The sequence below is a fragment of the Macaca nemestrina genome, chromosome 14 (assembly GCF_043159975.1).
Source record: "Macaca nemestrina isolate mMacNem1 chromosome 14, mMacNem.hap1, whole genome shotgun sequence".
NCBI classification, from domain to species: domain Eukaryota; kingdom Metazoa; phylum Chordata; class Mammalia; order Primates; family Cercopithecidae; genus Macaca; species Macaca nemestrina.
In genome coordinates this window covers 91,369,627-91,386,576 of record NC_092138.1, presented here as the reverse complement: position 1 = coordinate 91,386,576, position 16,950 = coordinate 91,369,627, and the positions used below count along the sequence as shown (strand labels likewise).

The following is a 16,950-nucleotide window of genomic DNA, read 5'->3' as shown; positions in this document are numbered from 1 at the left end:
GTTGCCCAGGCTGGAGTGCAGTGGCACGATCTTAGCTCACTACGAGCTCCGCCTCCCCGGTTCACGCCATTCTCCTGCCTCAGCCTCCCCAGTAGCTGGGACTGCAGGCGCCCGCCACCAAGCCCAGCTAATTTTTGTTGTATTTTTTAGCAGAGACAGGGTTTTACCATGTTAGCCAGGATGGTCTTGATCTCCTGACCTCGTGATCCGCCCGCCTCGGCCTCCCAAAGTGCTGGAATTACAGGCATGAGCCACCGCGCCCGGCCTCTTTTTCTTTTTAAAAAAGGCTTTACTCTGTGTGTGTATATACATACAATTATTTAAGATAGACAATATCGGCTGGGTGCGGTGGCTCACATCTGTAATCCCAGCACTTTGGGAGGTCGAGGCGGGCATATCACCTGGGGTCAGGAGTTTGAAAAAAATACTAAAATTAAAAAAATTGACTGGGCGTGGTGGCACATGCCTGTAATCCCAGCTACTTGGGAGGCTGAGGCAGGAGAATCACTTGAACCTGGCAGGCGGAGGTTGCAGTGAGCTGAGATCGCGCCACTGCACTCCAACCTAGGCGACAGAGTGAGTGAGACTCTGTCTAAATATAAAAGACAATACCACCGTCTATGTATGCAGACTATAATACTTCCCTAGGTGTAAACATTTAAAAATTGATGACTTCATGGAGGAAAGATGCCATACTGTCTTGAGACTGTGAGTGGGATGGCAAGTGGTGTGTAATCACAGGGTCAGCAACAGCCAGGATCGGCACAGACCATTCCCGGTCAATAGTGAGTGGAGAACACAGGCCTTGAGACAGCAAGATGAGTGGGTTGGAGAAGATCTCTTCCCTTTGGCGCCTTGGTGTTGCCTTCACTCTGCGCGATTTTTAATGCTATCTTGTGTTTCCTGCTTGCTGAGTGCAAGGCTCTGCCAGGTGCTTTAGTTCATTTGGTTGTCACAACACCCCTGTGAGGGAATTGACTTTATCTTCATTTTATAGATGAGCCAACACTGGACAAAGATGTTAAATAATTTTCCCAAGGTCACACAATGTAAAAGTAGCAGCTCTTGTAGTTTAGTCTGTTTCTGCTGATCACAGAGGTCTTGCTCTTAGCCCTTGCTGTCCTGGGTGGAAAGATGATTTGGTAGAGTGAGCCTCAGCTTTGGAGGCCCACGTTCTTGCGAGCCTTTGAAATGGACAGCCAGAATTAGGCGCACTTTGCCTAGATTTCAGTTGAGGTAGGGCTGGTTGGAGTTGCCCTGATTCCTTTTTATGTTTTTGGTTTTTCTTCCCTTTTGGATGGAACTTCAGACTAGTCAAGGCTTTTGACAGAGAGTGGGAGTAGGAGGAAGTCAGGATGATTGACTACTAGCTCCTGCAAAATTTTTCCTGCTGCTAAGCTGGGGCCCTTCTCCAGTTTCAGAAAGCACCACCCCGTAATCATGTTGGGATGTTTCCCATTTCAGATGGCTGCACTTCCACAGTAACACGTGGTTTCCAAGGGCTGGAACGTGGCAGATACAGCCTTGCATTAGCTTACTTTTGAGCATTAGGTTTCTAAGTCATATTTGGTGGATTTTATATTTTGGGTGTTTATTCCTACTGTATTGTAAGCTGTTATCAGTTTTTCCACGTCAAGTTTTTTTTTTTTTTTTTTCTTGTTTCTCTTACAGGGAAAAGTACACGTGAGAAAAACAATGTTTTAAATTCTCATGTTGTAGTAGGCACTATACTAAACATTCTAATTAATTTCTTTCAATTCTTAGACTAGTTCTTTGAGATAGTTAAAATAATCCCTTTTTTAGAGATAGAGGAACTGAGGCACATAGGAAAAGTGAACTTCAGTAAGGCCATACAGCTAGTAAAGTGGTCTGGATTGTATTTATTCATTAATTTGTTCACTCATTTAACAAATTGTTGAATATCTGCTGTGTTCTAGATACTTGTTAAAACCTTGGAGGAAACAGCCATGAAAGATTAAGTGGATTATATTCATGTAATAAACATGATAATAATAAACACGCAAATAGATGAGACAAATACAGATTGTGAAAAATTCTAGCAAGAAAGAGCTGTGCGTTAGAGAGTGAGCTGGTTGGGGTGGTAGAGATGGGGCCCACTTTAGATGGCGTAGTTGGGGAGGGCCTCTCCAAGGCAGTGACATTGGAGCTGAGGTGGAAGGGATGAGACCGAGCCATCCTGGCAGACGCTGCAGAAAGAGCTTTGTAGGCAGACAAGGGCTTGACTTATTTCAGGACTGGAAAGGAGGCCAGTGAGGCTGGAATATTGTGAACAGGGGAGAAGATGATACCTGATGAGGTTGGAGAGGTGGTCAGGGACCAGATGATACAGCTCTTTGTAGCTGTGGCAGGGAGTTTTATTCTAAGAATGATGGAAACAAGAGCTAATGGAGGGTTTACCCAGGGAGTGGTGTATACCAGATCTGTCTGAAGCCTGAGGGGGCTCTTATTACATCACACTGCCTTAAAGGAATTCTTTTTTTTTTTTTTTTTGAGATGGAGTCTCACTCTGTCGCCAGGCTGGAGTGCAGTGGCGTGATCTTAGTTCACTGCAAGCTCTGCCTCCTGGGTTCAAGCCATTCTCCTGCCTCAGCCTCTGGAGTAGCTGAGACTACAGGTGAACACTACTACGCCTAGCTAATTTTTGTATTTTTAGTAGAGACAGGGTTTTACCATGTTGGCCAGGATGGTCTCGATCTCTTGACCTCATGATCTGCCCGCCTCAGCCTCCCAAAGTGCTGGGATTACAGGCGTAAGCCACCGTGCCCAGCCAAGAACTTCTTTTTTTAAAAAATTTTTAGGCCGGACACAGTGACTCACGCCTGTAATCCCAGAACTTTGGGAGGCCGAGATGGGCGAATCACCTGAAGTCAGGAGTTCGAGACCAGCCTGGCCAACATGGTGAAAACTTGTCTCTATTAAAACTACAAAAATTAGCCAGGTGTGGTGGCAGACACCTGTGATCCCAGCTACTCGGGAGGCTGAAGCAGGGAGAATTGCTTGAACCCGGAAGGCGGAGTTTGCAGTGGGCTGGGATTGTACCACTACACTCCAGCTTGGGTGACAGAGCGAGACTCCGTCTCAAAAAAAAAACAACAAATATATATATATTTTTTGACAGATGGTCTCACTCTGTCACCCAGGCTGGAGTGCAGTAGCATGATCATGGCTTACTACAGCTTCAACCTCCTGGGCTCAAGTGATCCTTCTGGCTCTGCCTACCAAAGTGTTGGGATTACAGATGTCAGCCACACTGCCTGGCCAAGAAATTCTTAAATGTGTCTGTCCATCTATTCTGCCAACCATTGGCTATTTAGTAACCATCTCTTGGGTTACAGTCGAGTGTACAAGGTGGTTATGGGGTGGGGGTGGGTAGAAAGCCAAGCATCCAGCTAGGACAATTCAGTATGGTCATTGCTCTGATAAAATAGAGAGTGTATGGAAACATGTAGAAGGATCCCCGGGCCAGCCTGGTAGTGGTATTCAAAGAAAACTGTGAGAGAAATGGTACTAAGCAGAGAACTGAACTGGCCATGGTGGAAAAGATGGTGCTTGTATTTCATTTTATTCATTTGGGACTGTCTGACGTTTGCTGTGACCTTCTAAAGGCGTATTTTCCTTTGCCATATACAAAAATTTCTTTAACTATAAATAGGATAAATATTCTTTCAAGTGTTGCTGAGAATTTTAGCATTGTGTACAATGGGGGCATTCTAAGCAACCTCCATAAATATTTTATTGGTAGCTGAGTAACAGAATAAGGTTTCTCTTTATAGGAAGCATCTGGCGGGGTAGTCGTTTTTGTTTGAATGAATGTTTTATGTGCTGTTTCCTTAAAAGGAGGTGCTAATGAACCTATCAGTTGTTTCTTGTGCTTTTCTTGTTAACCACAAAAGTGAAACCTTAAGTGTTAACAAGAGGGCCAAGGGTAGATAGTTTGAAAATGTACTTAATGTGAAATATGCTTATCGTTTTCTTTTATTCACTGATAAAATTGTATTTATGGGCTGGATGTGGTGTGTCACGCCTGTAATCCCAGCACTGTGGGAGGCTGAGGCAGGTGGATCTCCTGAGGTCAGGAGTTCAAGACCAGCCTGGCCAGCATGGTGAAACCCCGTCTCTACTAAGAATAAAAAAATTAACTGGGCATGGTGACACACATCTGTAATCCCAGCTACTCGGGAGGCTGAGGCAGGAGAATCGCTTGAACCTGGGAGGTGGAGGTTGCGGTTGCCAAGATCGCAACACTGCACTCCAGCCTGGGTGACAGAGCAAGACTCCGTCTCAAAAAAAAAAAAAAAATTTACTAAAAAGAATATGATATGCTATTAAAAATTGTTTTTTAAAAAGCTGGAAAAAATATGTGGTAAGTGTGAAGATGTACTAGCATCTAAGTGTAGCTTTTCACATTTTGCCCTAATTCATTTTAGTTATTTTAAAAATCAGCTTGAGATATAATTTACATAAAATAAAATGTACCAATTTTAGGTGTTGGATGAACTTTGACAGATGTATATTCCCTTGTAATCACTATTGTAATCTGTATGTATGTATGGTTATAGTTTTTTATATGTGTGTACAGTTCTTGGCATATGTAATGATCACTACAATCAGAATATAGAACAGTTCCATAATCCCAACAACTTCCCTTTTTTTTTTTTTGGCTTCTTTGTGGTCAGATCCTCTCTTCACCCCAAGCCTCTGGCAACTAATGCCTGTTCTCTGTCCTTGTAATTTTGCTTTTCCCAGAATGTCATATAAATGGAATCGTACAGAATGTAACCTTTTCATACTGGCTTCTTTGCCTCAGCATAATGTCTTTGAATTTTATTCACGTTGTGTGTTTCATAGTTGCTGAGCACTCTTCTGTCGAATGGATGTCTACTGTTTATCCATTCACCCTCTGAAGGACGTAAGAGTTTTTCCCAGGTTTTGGTGATTATTAATAAAGCTGCAATAAACATTTATGTACAGGTTTTTTGTGTGAAGATAGGTTTTCATTTCTCTAAGATAAATACCTAGGAGTGGAATTGTTGAGTCACATGTTAAGTATAGTTTTTTTGTAAGAAATTGCCAAAGTATATCTGGAGTGTCCGTGCCATTTTGCATTCCCATCAACAGAGTATGAGAACTCCATTTATTCTACATCAGTACTTGGTATTAACAATGTAAACAATTTATTTTACTAGGCACAGTGGGTCACATCTGTAATCCCAGCACTTTGGGAGGCCCAGGCGAGTGGATCATTTGAGGTCAGGAGTTCGAGACCAGCCTGGCCAACATGGTGAAACCTCGTCTCTATTTAAAAAAATACAAAAACTTAGTCAAGCGTGGTGGTGTGTGCCTGTAATCCTAGCTACTCAGGAGGCTGAGAAAAGAGAATCACTTGAACCGGGAAGACAGAAGTTGTAGTGAGCCAGGATCGCGCCAAGCCTGGGCAACAGAGCAAGACTCTGTCTCCCACCCGCGCCCCCCGCCAAAAAAAAATTAGCCATTCTAGTAGGTGTGTACGGTATCTCATTTTTTGTAGGGACAGGGTCTTGATTCTTTTTTTATACCTGTTTCTCCACTCAGACTTTCTATCTTTCCATTCATTTCAAGATTGTTGTCTTATGTCTTAGTACATGATTTTGCATGTTGCAAACATTTTAGTCACTTGACTTTAAAAGTTTCACATTTTGAGGCTGGGCGTGGTGACTCACACCTGTAATCCCAGCACTCTGGGAGGCCGAGGTGGGTGAATCACCTGAGGTCAGGATTTGAGACCAGCCTGGCCAACATGGTGAAACCCCGTCTCTACTAAAAGTACAAAAATTAGCCGGGCATGGTGGCACATGCCTGTAATCCCAGCTACTTGGGAGGCTGAGGCAGGAGAATGGCTTGAATCCGGGAGGTAGAGGTTGCAGTGAGCCAAGATTACGCCATTGCACTCCAGCCTGGGTGACAGTGTGAGACTCCGTCTCAAAAAAAACCACAACAGTTTCACATTTTGAAATCGTCAAATTCATTTATTTTCTTCTCACAAAAACCTATGAGATTGATTTTATTATCCCTGTTTTAAAGTTGAGGAAACTGAGGCTCAAAGAAGTAGCATGTCTAGTTTGCATCATAAAAGAGAGTTAAGATAGGACTTAGTATTGTCTCCAAAGCCGCTAATCTTTCTGCCTTACCATTGAGAACTGAGCTTAAACAGTGACTTTGAGAATGGAAAGAGAACAACAGATGCACGAACTATAGCATGGACAGGCACACTGCATTTAGTAAATATCATCAGCACTCGCTTCACAATTCAGAGTCTCAATAAAAGATTGCATTTATCTATTACTACTTTATTTTTATTATTTATAGGAAATTTATATGGTACAAATATACAGTGTACTTCTAGATGCATACTATCATATCAAGTAAATAATTACGTGTTCATATCCCCTGCCCTTTTAAAAAATAGTAACCTATCTATATAATGTTCCATAGTATAGTGTTTTTATTTAACAATGTATCTCGGACATAATTTCCTATGAGTGCACAATGTGGTCTCTCATTCTTGTTTATGGTTCTATCATATTCTATTGAGTTGACATACTATAATTTACTTAACCATGGACAAATTGACTTTTAATAATTCACATTAACCATAGACTAGTAGACTATTTGACTTTAAAAACTTAAAAAAATGAGGCCAAGTGTGATGGCTTGCACCTATAATCCCAGCAAGTTGGGAGGCTTAGGTGAGAGGATTCCTTGAGCCCAGGAGTTTGAGGCTGCAGTGAGCTGTGATTATACCACTTCATTCCAACCTGGATGATAGAGTAAGACCTCATCTTTAAAAAATAATAATAATAAAAAAAAACTTTAAAAGAAGTGTAACATGCATGCAGGCCTACCCACAAATCATATGTGAACAGTTTAATGAATTATCAAAAAAGGAGCATAACCTATAACCATCACCAAAGCCAAGATATGGGACATTATCAGTGCCCCAGAAGTTTGCTTTGTGGCTCATTCCACGCACTAAGCACTTTTCCTCCCCAAAGGTAACCATCATCCTGGACTAATTTAAAGTCCCTTCCTAGCTTGTGTTTCTGTCCCTCTCTTTGTAACAGGGAAAAGAGAGGACTTTTTTTCCCCACAAAGGCAGAGACTTAAAAATATGTGAAACAGAGAGGGAGAACCTGGGGATGTTGGTAGGATTTTGGAGAACATTTAACTATTTAAACATGGTGCTAGAAACATACGAGGAATTGCTTTACTGTGTGGGCTAATATCTGTTCTTGAAGTTAAGTTAGACTGCACAGAAAAGTTTACTGGATGAACCAAACCAAAAAAGTCAGGAATTTTCTCTATAGGCAGTGAGGTTGAATTGACAGATCATAGTTACTGGAGTCAGACAGCAGGATAGGAATCCCAGCCCTTCCCCTACTAGCGTGATCTTTGATCATGTATATAGTGGAGAAAGTACTTTTGCAATGTTACTATAAGAATTGAGATATTGTATGTAAATTATCTGGCTAGGTGCTTGTTTACATAGTAGGTTCTCAGTAAATATGCTTTTTCTTACTATATTCTTTTTTCCCCCAACTTTTTATTGTGACAGATTTCAAGTGTATGAAAAGTTGCAAAATAGCACAGTGAACAACCATGTATATTCATCTAGATTCGTCATTAATGTTTTCTATATTTGCTTTATCTTTTTTTTTCCTGTCTCTGCTCATTTGAGTTAATTGCAGACGTCATGACACAGCACTCTTAAGTACATTAGCATGTGTCTCTTTCTTAGGACATTTTCCTGTAAAATCATAATATTATTACCTAATAAAAAGTTGTTATTCAAGTTTCCCCAGGTATCATCATATGGTTGTTTTTGTAAAGAATTCAAGATTTTATTGTACTTAGTAGTTGTGCCTCTTCAATCTCCGTTTATTTAGAAGAGTTTACCAAACATTTTTGCCTTAGGATTGTCATTAAGATTTTTGAAGAGTTCAGTTCTGTTGTTTTGCAGAATGTTTTTCAACTTAGATTTATCTGGTAGAGTCCTCTTGATTAGGTACAGGTTAAAGGTTATAGACAGAAGCACTTGAGATGGAATTGTTTGCTCTCAGTGATTTATTTCAGGAGGAAAATGATGTTAGTTTATCCCTTCAATGGTGATAAGAGATGAATTTTTTTGGTTAAGATGGTGTTCGCAAGTTTTCTAAATTGTAAGGGTACCTTTTCCTTTTGTAATTAATAAGCCATTTGTGGGGTAATAAGTCTGAGACTGTCTGAATATTATGTTCTGTAGTGATCTTTCATCTAATGCTTTTAGTGTTGCTGATTCTTACCTGAATCAATCATTACTATGGAGGTTGTACAATAGTGATTTTCTGTTCCTCGTATTCTACATTTATTAACTGGATTTCTTTTGAGATTCTCCTCTTCTTTTCCTTTTCTTCTTCTTATCAGTGTGGAGTTTTGAATTCTTTCTTTATTCAGTCATTATTCATTTTCATTCATTATTCATTCCTGTCATTATTCATTTTAATGCTCAAATTGTACTGACTTTGGCTGGTGGGAACTGCTTAATTCTTCTGTGTTAGTAGAACGGTAGCAAAAACAGGCTTTCTCTAGTATTTAACATTTGAATCAATTTTGTAGCCTCGTAATCTATAGGACTAATGTATGTACTATCTGTCTCTTGTTTGCTTTTGATGACCCTTCTGCGATATTTTTCAGCAAATCACTGAATTGAAGAAAGAAAACTTTAACCTAAAGCTGCGCATCTATTTCCTTGAGGAAAGAATGCAACAGGAATTTCATGGCCCCGCCGAACATATCTACAAAACTGTGAGTGGCCCACTTCTCATTGCTGTCCTTTGTGTCTTTTCTCATTATCATTTCAAGCAGAAATTTGATTAATATTTGATCTCAGAGTTAGCAGGAAGAGAGATGCTTTCATTTAATCTCAATTGATTATGGGGAGCATAAAGATATCAGGATGACTTTAATATTAAGCAAATGGGTACATGATTAATTTTAAGGAAGTCTTTCACTCTCTTTTAAAAATCAGAATTCGGATTCACTCATTTTTACCTCAATTAAGTTTTTATAATTATGTGTTCTTTAGAAACAGGCAGTGGAATGGTAGAATGGTTTTGGAGTTGAATTCTGTTACCAGCTGACTTGTGTAACTTAGGCAAGTCATTTTAGCTCTTGGGGCTTGCTTCCAGAATTAAGTGATAATCCCTTTGTCATAGGGTTATTTGTGTGAATTAAAATGAGAAGACAGATGAAAAGCTCCAGCACACAGTCAGTTGACAATTATCGTCTTCTTGAGGCTTTGTTTGGCAGCCCAAAGTTAGGATTGTCAGTATTTCTGTGATAGGACTCTTCTGTATTCCTGTGTGCTTGCCTGTAACTGTCAGAAGAAAAGGCTATCCTCATTTGAAGTCTTGACCTGGAGGTCTTTGTCTGAAAACAAACCTTGGTTCTGAAAACTGAAAAAAGAACTTGGCTTTCTTGAAAAGGCTTGAGTACAAACAGTATTTCAGTGCCTGTTTCTTGGCTTTTTCTAGTAGATTAGCCCTTGGCCTGGGAATTATTCTGACTTTTCTCCTCTGAAGTTTGTACCAGTGGAAACTTTTGAAGGAGGAAAAAGAACTCTCCTTGAGTTTCAGCAGATGAACTTAAATTGACTTGTCTTGAAGAGGGATTGTGCTGTACTTCTGAGCCTTTTCAAGAATTGAAAAGCTTCTTTGTCCCCTATGAGAGTTTTTTTCTTCACTCTGGGGGTGGAAAGACAATGAGGATGTCCCCTTTTCTGGAAGGGAGTGGTGATGCAATCACAATTTTAGAGGAAAACCAATAGCCTAAAGCAGTTTATGTGTGAGTATGGTGGCCATGCCTCTCAGAACCTCTTGGGTGATAGGAATACAAAACGTGCTAGTTGCCAACTCTGTCAGGCACTGTCTTCGGCATCTGTACATTTGCATCTTACTGTAATTCTCATGACAGTCCTATGCCATGGAGTTTATCTTCATCTTATAGGGGAAGAAACTGAGACTTACAGAAGATGAATAACCCACCTGATGTCATATAGCTACTATGTGAGGTGGATTTTGAGCCTAGGTCTCCCAACCTCATTGTACCATACCACTTCAGCTGTCTGACTAGATGATTTCATGACCCCTTTCTTCAGTGTAAGTTTTTGGATAGGTGCACATGGTTTAGAATTCAAAAAGCCTAAGAGGTACACACTGAAAAGACTCTTCCATCCTTGTGTCCTGGTCCTCTAGATCTAATAAATATTGATTGCTTATGCAGAGGAATTTTATATATATATATATTACAAGCAAGCATGTGTTTGCGTGTGTATGTGTATAAACCCTCTTTTTACATAAATGCAAGCATGTTCTGTTCTGCACCTTATATTTTTCACTTAATGATTTCTTTCCTTCCTTCCTTCCTTCCTTCCTTCCTTCCTTCCTTCCTTCCTTCCTTCCTTCCTTCCTTCCTTCCTTTCTTTTTTCTTTTCTTTCCTTCCTTTCCCTTCTTTTCTTTCTTCACTTCCCTTTCCTTCCTTCCTTTTTTCTTTCCTTTCCTTCCTTCCTTCCTTCCTTTCTTTTTTCTTTTCTTTCCTTCCTTTCCCTTCTTTCTTCACTTCCCTTTCCTTCCTTCCTTTTTTCTTTCTTTCTTTCCTTCCTTCCTTTCTTCCTTCCTTCCTTCTTTCCTTTTCTTTTCTCTTTTCTGTTTTCTTTTCTTTTCTTCCAATGGAGTCTCCGTCTGTTGCCCAGGCTGGAGTGCAGTGGCACAATCTTGGCTTACTGCAACCTCTGCCTCCCAGGTTCAAGTAATTCCTGTCTTCGGCCTCCTGATTAGCTGGGATTGCATGTGAATGCCAGCACGCCTGGCTAATTTTTGTATTTTTGGTAGAGATGGGGTTTCGCCACGTTCTCCAGGCTGGTCTTGAACTCCTGGCCTCAAGTGATCCACCTGCCTTGGCCTTTCAAAGTGCTTGGATTATAGGCCTGAGGCACTGCACCTCGCTTTACTTAATGATATCTTGGATATCTTTCTTTAAGAGTAGTTTAAGAATGAATTTCTTTATTCTTTTTGTTTTTGAGACAGTATCTCACTCTGTCACCAGGCTGGAGTGTAGTGGCATGATCATAGCTCACTGCAACCTTGAACTCTTGGGCTCAAGGGATCCTCCCATCTCAGTCTCCTTAGTAGTTGGGACTACAGGCATGCACCACCACACCTGGCATTTTAAAATTTTTGCTTTTTATAGAGATGGGGTCTTGCTATGTTGCCCAAGGCTGGTCTTGAACTTCTAGCTTCAAGCCGTCCTCCTGTCTTGGCTTCCTAAAGTGTTGGGACTTACAGGTGTGAGCCACCGCACTAAGCTGCCTTTTTTTTATAGTTTCATAATATTCCATTTTATGCTTTGAAGGTACCCTGACTTTTGGTTTGGAAATTACAATTATGTATATGAGTTTATAACTTGAGATATTGGACTTGAGAAAAATAGCCGAATGGACAAGTTAGTATTAATTCTTTTAAATATATTAAATTGGAGTGCCTGTTGGTTCATCACAAAGTGAAGCACTTAGAGTATATTATATCATTTCATAAATAGAAGCTCTCTACCCTTCTGAGAGCTGGAAAAAGAATCCTCTGTTTGAAGGATGTTTCTGCATTTTTCACAAAATTACAGTTGAAGACATTATACACTGTTACCCAGGGTCCTTTATGCAAAGATCACTTTCTTCAAGAAAAAGTTCTGCCTCATCGATGACTTCTTTAGTTCTTGTTGTTTGACAGTGAAGAAGATAACCTATTTTAAGCCCTGTCTCCAAGGCTTTGCTCATTTAATCCTTAAAGCCCTCATGTCATGGGAGCTTTTTTGTTTTGTTTTTGACACTTGAGGGATTGGAAAGGAGAAGCATTGCTTTGTCACCCTGTGGACTTATGTGTCTAAGGACAGTTATAATATTGTGCTTCTAGTTTTGTATTCCACGTTAGCATGTCTTGTTCACTTCAATGTCTTCTGTGGTCGGTCCTTCACAGGTGCTTGGTAAGTTTCTGCGAAGTGAAGGAATGAATAAGTGAGTAGCCACTGACTCTGTGGTCTCCTCTTGTAGAGAGTAGAGACAGAATTTAAACCCATGTCCTTTTGGTCACACACCCATGACCTTTCTGTCATGGCTGTACTTCTCAACCTGAAGTACTTGTTTCTCCAGGGCTGCTTGCCAGAAAGGAGGGAGGCATATCCTGTGAGATGGTAAATCTTACTGGAAATGATTTTTTTTTTTTTCGAGACAGAGTCTCGCTCTGTCACCTAGGCTGGAGTGCAGTGGTACTATCTTGGCTCACTGCAACCTCTGCCTCTCAGGTTCAGGCGATTCTTCTGCCTCAGCCTCCCAAATACCTGGGACTACAGGCAAGCGCCACCACTCCTGGCTAATTTTTGTATTTTTAGTTGAGACGGTTTCGCTATGTTGGCCAGGCTGGTCTTGAACTCCTGACCTCCAGTGATCCGCCCGCCTCCCATACTGCTAGGATTATAGGTGCGAACCGCTGTGCCTGGCCTGGAAATATTTTTGTTTAAATAATACACATGTGGCCGGATGCGGTAGCTCACACCTGTAATCCCAGCACTTTGAGAGGCCAAGGAGGGCAGATCACTTGAGGTCAGGAGTTCAAGACCAGCCTGGCCAACATGGTGAAACCCCATCTCAACTAAAAATACAAAAAATTAGCCGGGTGTGGTGGCAGGTGCCTACTATAATCCTAGCTACTCAGAGGCTGAGGCAGGAGGATCACTTGAACCTGGGAGGTGGAGGTTGCAGTGAGCTGAGATCGCACCACTGCACTCCAGCCTGGATGACAAGAGCAAGACTTCATCTCAAAAAAACGAAAAATGAAAAACACGTGTATTATGGAGTACAACCTAAAATTGGCACGGATTATTAAAATAAAAGAGGAGCTGTAAACCCAGTGCTTTGGGAGGCTGAAGCAGGAGTATCATTTGAAGCCAGAAGTTCAAGACCAGCCGGGGCAATGTGGCAAGACCCCATCTGTAAAAACAAAACAAAACAAAACAAAACAAAAAAATGGGCAAGGGAGTGCACGCCTATAGTCCCAGCTACTCAGGAGGTTGAGGTGGGAGGATCCCTCGAGCCCAGGAGTTTGAGGCCTGCAGTGAGCTATGATAGCACCACTGTACTTCAGGCTGGGCAACAGCAGAGCAAGACTCTGCCTCTAAATAAATAAACAAAAAACCAAAGGGAGATTTCCAAGAAATTGTAGATTTACAGCAGTCTTCCACAAACTATGCACCCAAACCCCCATCTACTACATGAGTTCATCTAATATTCTGTCTGGGATACATTTGTGCATAAGTTTTAGAAGCCTGCCACTGTTCCACTGTCTCATATTGAATTCCATTTGCCCTGGATTCTGTCTTGGATTCTCACGTGAGTTGTAAGCCCAAGGCTGTGTGTGACTCCCTTTGTTCCACTCAGTTAAGAGGAAGACATTTGGTTGGAGAACATTGTGGTTCTCCTTATAGATAGCTTGCCCCATGTGGTTGTAGCTTTTTTTGTAAGTGAGAACCCTGAAATCTTATATTGAAATGACACACGCCATGATGTGTCCTCCTGTTTTCCATCCACATGTTTTATTTTATTTTTTTAAGCTGTAACACGTTCCCACTGCTACAGCCACCACATGTGTGATTGTAAACAACCACCAGTAATTGCTTTGGAATGGGAAAAACACACCGCAGAATTGCTTGTAAATTTGCTTGGCGGAGGGCATACAATTTTTAAATCAGCCTTCCTTGTATGACATTTATGCCTTGATATTTGAATGCTCTGGCTGTTAGAAGCTTGGAGCATTTACATAATTGCTCCAAGTCTCGCGAAATCCAGGTCTTTCTTTTGAGACCACCAGTGTTTAATAATTCCCTTTTCTCTGTGCCCTGAGGCTAATGAGGGTTTTTGAATCTAACATCTGCCTATTACAAGCATCCTGTAGTCAGTCTGTGCTGGAAGCAGTTTCCCCATTGTTGACATTCATAGGTCCTGTATTTTACGTTGTTTCTTTTCTTTCTTAATCTTGTCTTGTAGAACATTGAGCTCAAGGTGGAAGTAGAAAGTCTGAAGCGGGAACTCCAGGAGAGAGAGCGGCTGCTCATCAAAGCCTCGTGAGTACCGTCATCTGTCGAAAGCCTGCAAGTCGCCCACACTGGGTTGGTCAGTGAAATAGAGCCATCCACTTTTCTAAGACAATTGATTTCCATCTGGAGTCTGGGGACTCCAAAGAGGTTTTTGTTTTTACTTAATTATTTACTTTTCAGCCAGCTTTTAAGATATACCATGATTATAGAAAAATGAACAGATCTTAAGTGTACAGCGTGAATGTTCACAAGCAAACACACCCGTGGAACTACCATCCAGATCAGGAAAGAGAACGTACCAGCCCCCGCAAAAGCCCTCTTTGTGGTCTCAGAACTCACCTTTCTCCCCTAAAGATAACTACCGTTCTGACCACTGTTAGTTCTGCCTGTTTTTAAACTGTATATACAAGGAATTATATAGTAGGTTTTCTTTTGTGTCTGGCTTGTTTCCTCAACAATGTATTTGTGAGATTGATCTGTGTTGTTAATTATATCAGTAGTTCATTCTTATTGTTGTAAAAGCCTGGGGTGATTTGAAGGGGTCCTGGTGGGTGAGGCAGGGAGATAGAGGATGGGACTTCAGCCAGAGTAACTGTCTTTTTCTTTTTTTTCCTTTAAGATCTGTTAAATGTACTAGGGACCCTCATAATATTTTGCTTGAAAGAGGTTCTACTCCTTAAAAAACATTTGAAAACTAGTATTTTCATTTATTCAAATATTGAACAACAAGCACAGTTCAGCAAATACAGTCTGTGAATCAGTTGATTATTCACTCATTCATAAACATTTATTACATAATAACTTGTGAAATACACAAGTATTTCGAATCTAACATCTGCCCAAAGATCTGAAAAGAGAGCCCTCCACCCCTCTACTCGAAGAGCCCATCAGAGACTGGTGAGCTGTTCATCACACCTGTGAAAAATAACATGCCAGGAAGGTACAGTGGTAGAGGGTGTTGTGGATAAGGTGGCGACACCAAAGTGTGCTAAGTTTTGTTCTGTGACAGTGGAATAAGACTTCCCGGGGCTGCCTCACTGAGGATCCCAGCCAGAAGCTTATGTGGAAATGCTTCATTTGTTCTGACAGTAGAGTTCCTGCTGGGTGTGGTAGGCCAGGACCATGGAGTTCTTGGTTTAGGGCACGGCTGCACTGCTCTGGGCCAGGCCAGTATAATTCCCTTCATTGCCACCGGGTCCAGCAGCTGGAAGCTGGCCTGCTGTTGGCTTTCAGCAGACTACAGGATGCCAGGCGTAGGCTGCTTCTCCGGGTTATGCTGAACTTGCACACTTGGTACTTTCTGAATGAATAAGTGAATGAAGTAATAAATATCACCAGATTAACAAGTTGTTGTTAATGTTGTTGTTGTTTTTTGAAGTACATTATTTTCTGGGCAGGGAGGCAAATCTACTTTATCAAACCTGAAGATCAGTAATGGAATTTGGTCTGTCTCATACTCAGTGCCCTGCCTGCTGCAGGTCTTGGCTTGGATTAGTTTTTAGTTAAGCTCATACACATGGCAACCTCAGCTCACAAAGGCTTGCATACCCTCCTCAATAGCAAAACATGGGATTGAGTATTTTGGAGGCTTGTGCACATCTTTATATGTGTATATTTCCCAAACGGCTCAGGCTTGTGTGGTCTGACTAGCTTTATTCATTTATTCAGAAATATATATTAAGTGGCTCTTGTGTGCTGCAGTGGGCTAGGTTCCTGGGGATGTAGTGGTGATGCAATCAGATGCATGAGGCTCACATTCTAGTGGGAGTGATGGTGATAAAATACTTGGAGTAATAAATATATAAACAAAAGTCGGGGAAAGAGCTATGAAGTAAAATAAAGGGAGCTATGAGAATTTATAGGTAGGGGAGTAAATATATATTATTATTATTTTTTGAGACAGAGTTTCACTCTGCCAGGCTGGAGTGCAGTGGCGTGATCTCAGCTCACTGCAACCTCCGCCTCCTGGGTCCAGGCGATTCTCCTGCCTCAGCCTCCCGAGTAGCTGGGATTACAGGCATGTGCCGCCATGCTCAGCTAACTTTTGTATTTTTAGTAGAGATGGGGTTTCACCATCTTGGCCAGGCTGGTCTTGAACCCCTGGCCTCACGTGATCCACCCATCTCAGCCTCTCAAAGTACGAGGATTACAGGGGTGAGCCGCTGCGCCCAGCCAGGTAGGGGAGTAAATATATAGATGTGGCTGTATAGCAGGGAGGGTGTCCCTGAGGAGGTGGTATTTGAAATGAGATCTGAAAGACAATTAGGAATTAACAAGGTGAATGGGTAGAGAAACTGTTCAAAGAGAAGAGAATGTATGGGTCTGAGGGAATATGAGAAGTCTAGAACACTAGAGATTTTGGTCTTTATCCTAAAATCACATGGAAAGCAGTCGTGGGTTTTAAGCGAGTGACACAATCAGAGTTCTGTTTTTGAAAAGGTCATTCTGGATGCTGGGTGGGAAGTGGATTGTGGAGAGAGCACGAGTGGAAGCTGGGAGACCAGTCAGGAAGCTAGTCCAGTGGTTGAGGTGAGAGGCGAGTGACAGAGTAGCTGGGTGAATCAGACATTTGGGAAGCAGAATCAACAGGCCTTGGTGATGGATGGGAAGGGAGATGTCATGGATGATTTCTGTCTGGGGTTAAGGTCATGAGCTCTGTTAAGAATGTTCGCAATGAACATTCTTAAACTGCTCCAGCTTCCTGTCTACCAACTCTATCCCAGACACAGTTCATGGATGCTAAAATGTTCTTGCTTTTGCTGCTCTAACTCTGC

General features: G+C 41.5%; 1 protein-coding gene across 4 annotated transcripts in view; it reads left to right on the top strand.

Moving 5' to 3' along the window:
• The window catches only part of LOC105487136 (CDK5 regulatory subunit associated protein 2), a 191,185-nt gene that overhangs the window by 19,881 nt on the left and 154,354 nt on the right, over positions 1 to 16,950 (top strand). For all 4 annotated transcript variants that reach the window (XM_071078251.1, XM_011750442.2, XM_011750445.2 and 1 more), the window contains exons 4-5: positions 8,731 to 8,841; positions 14,127 to 14,203. In XM_071078251.1, the coding sequence (XP_070934352.1) occupies positions 8,731 to 8,841; positions 14,127 to 14,203 (188 nt within the window). The remainder of the gene's footprint in view (positions 1 to 8,730; positions 8,842 to 14,126; positions 14,204 to 16,950) is intronic.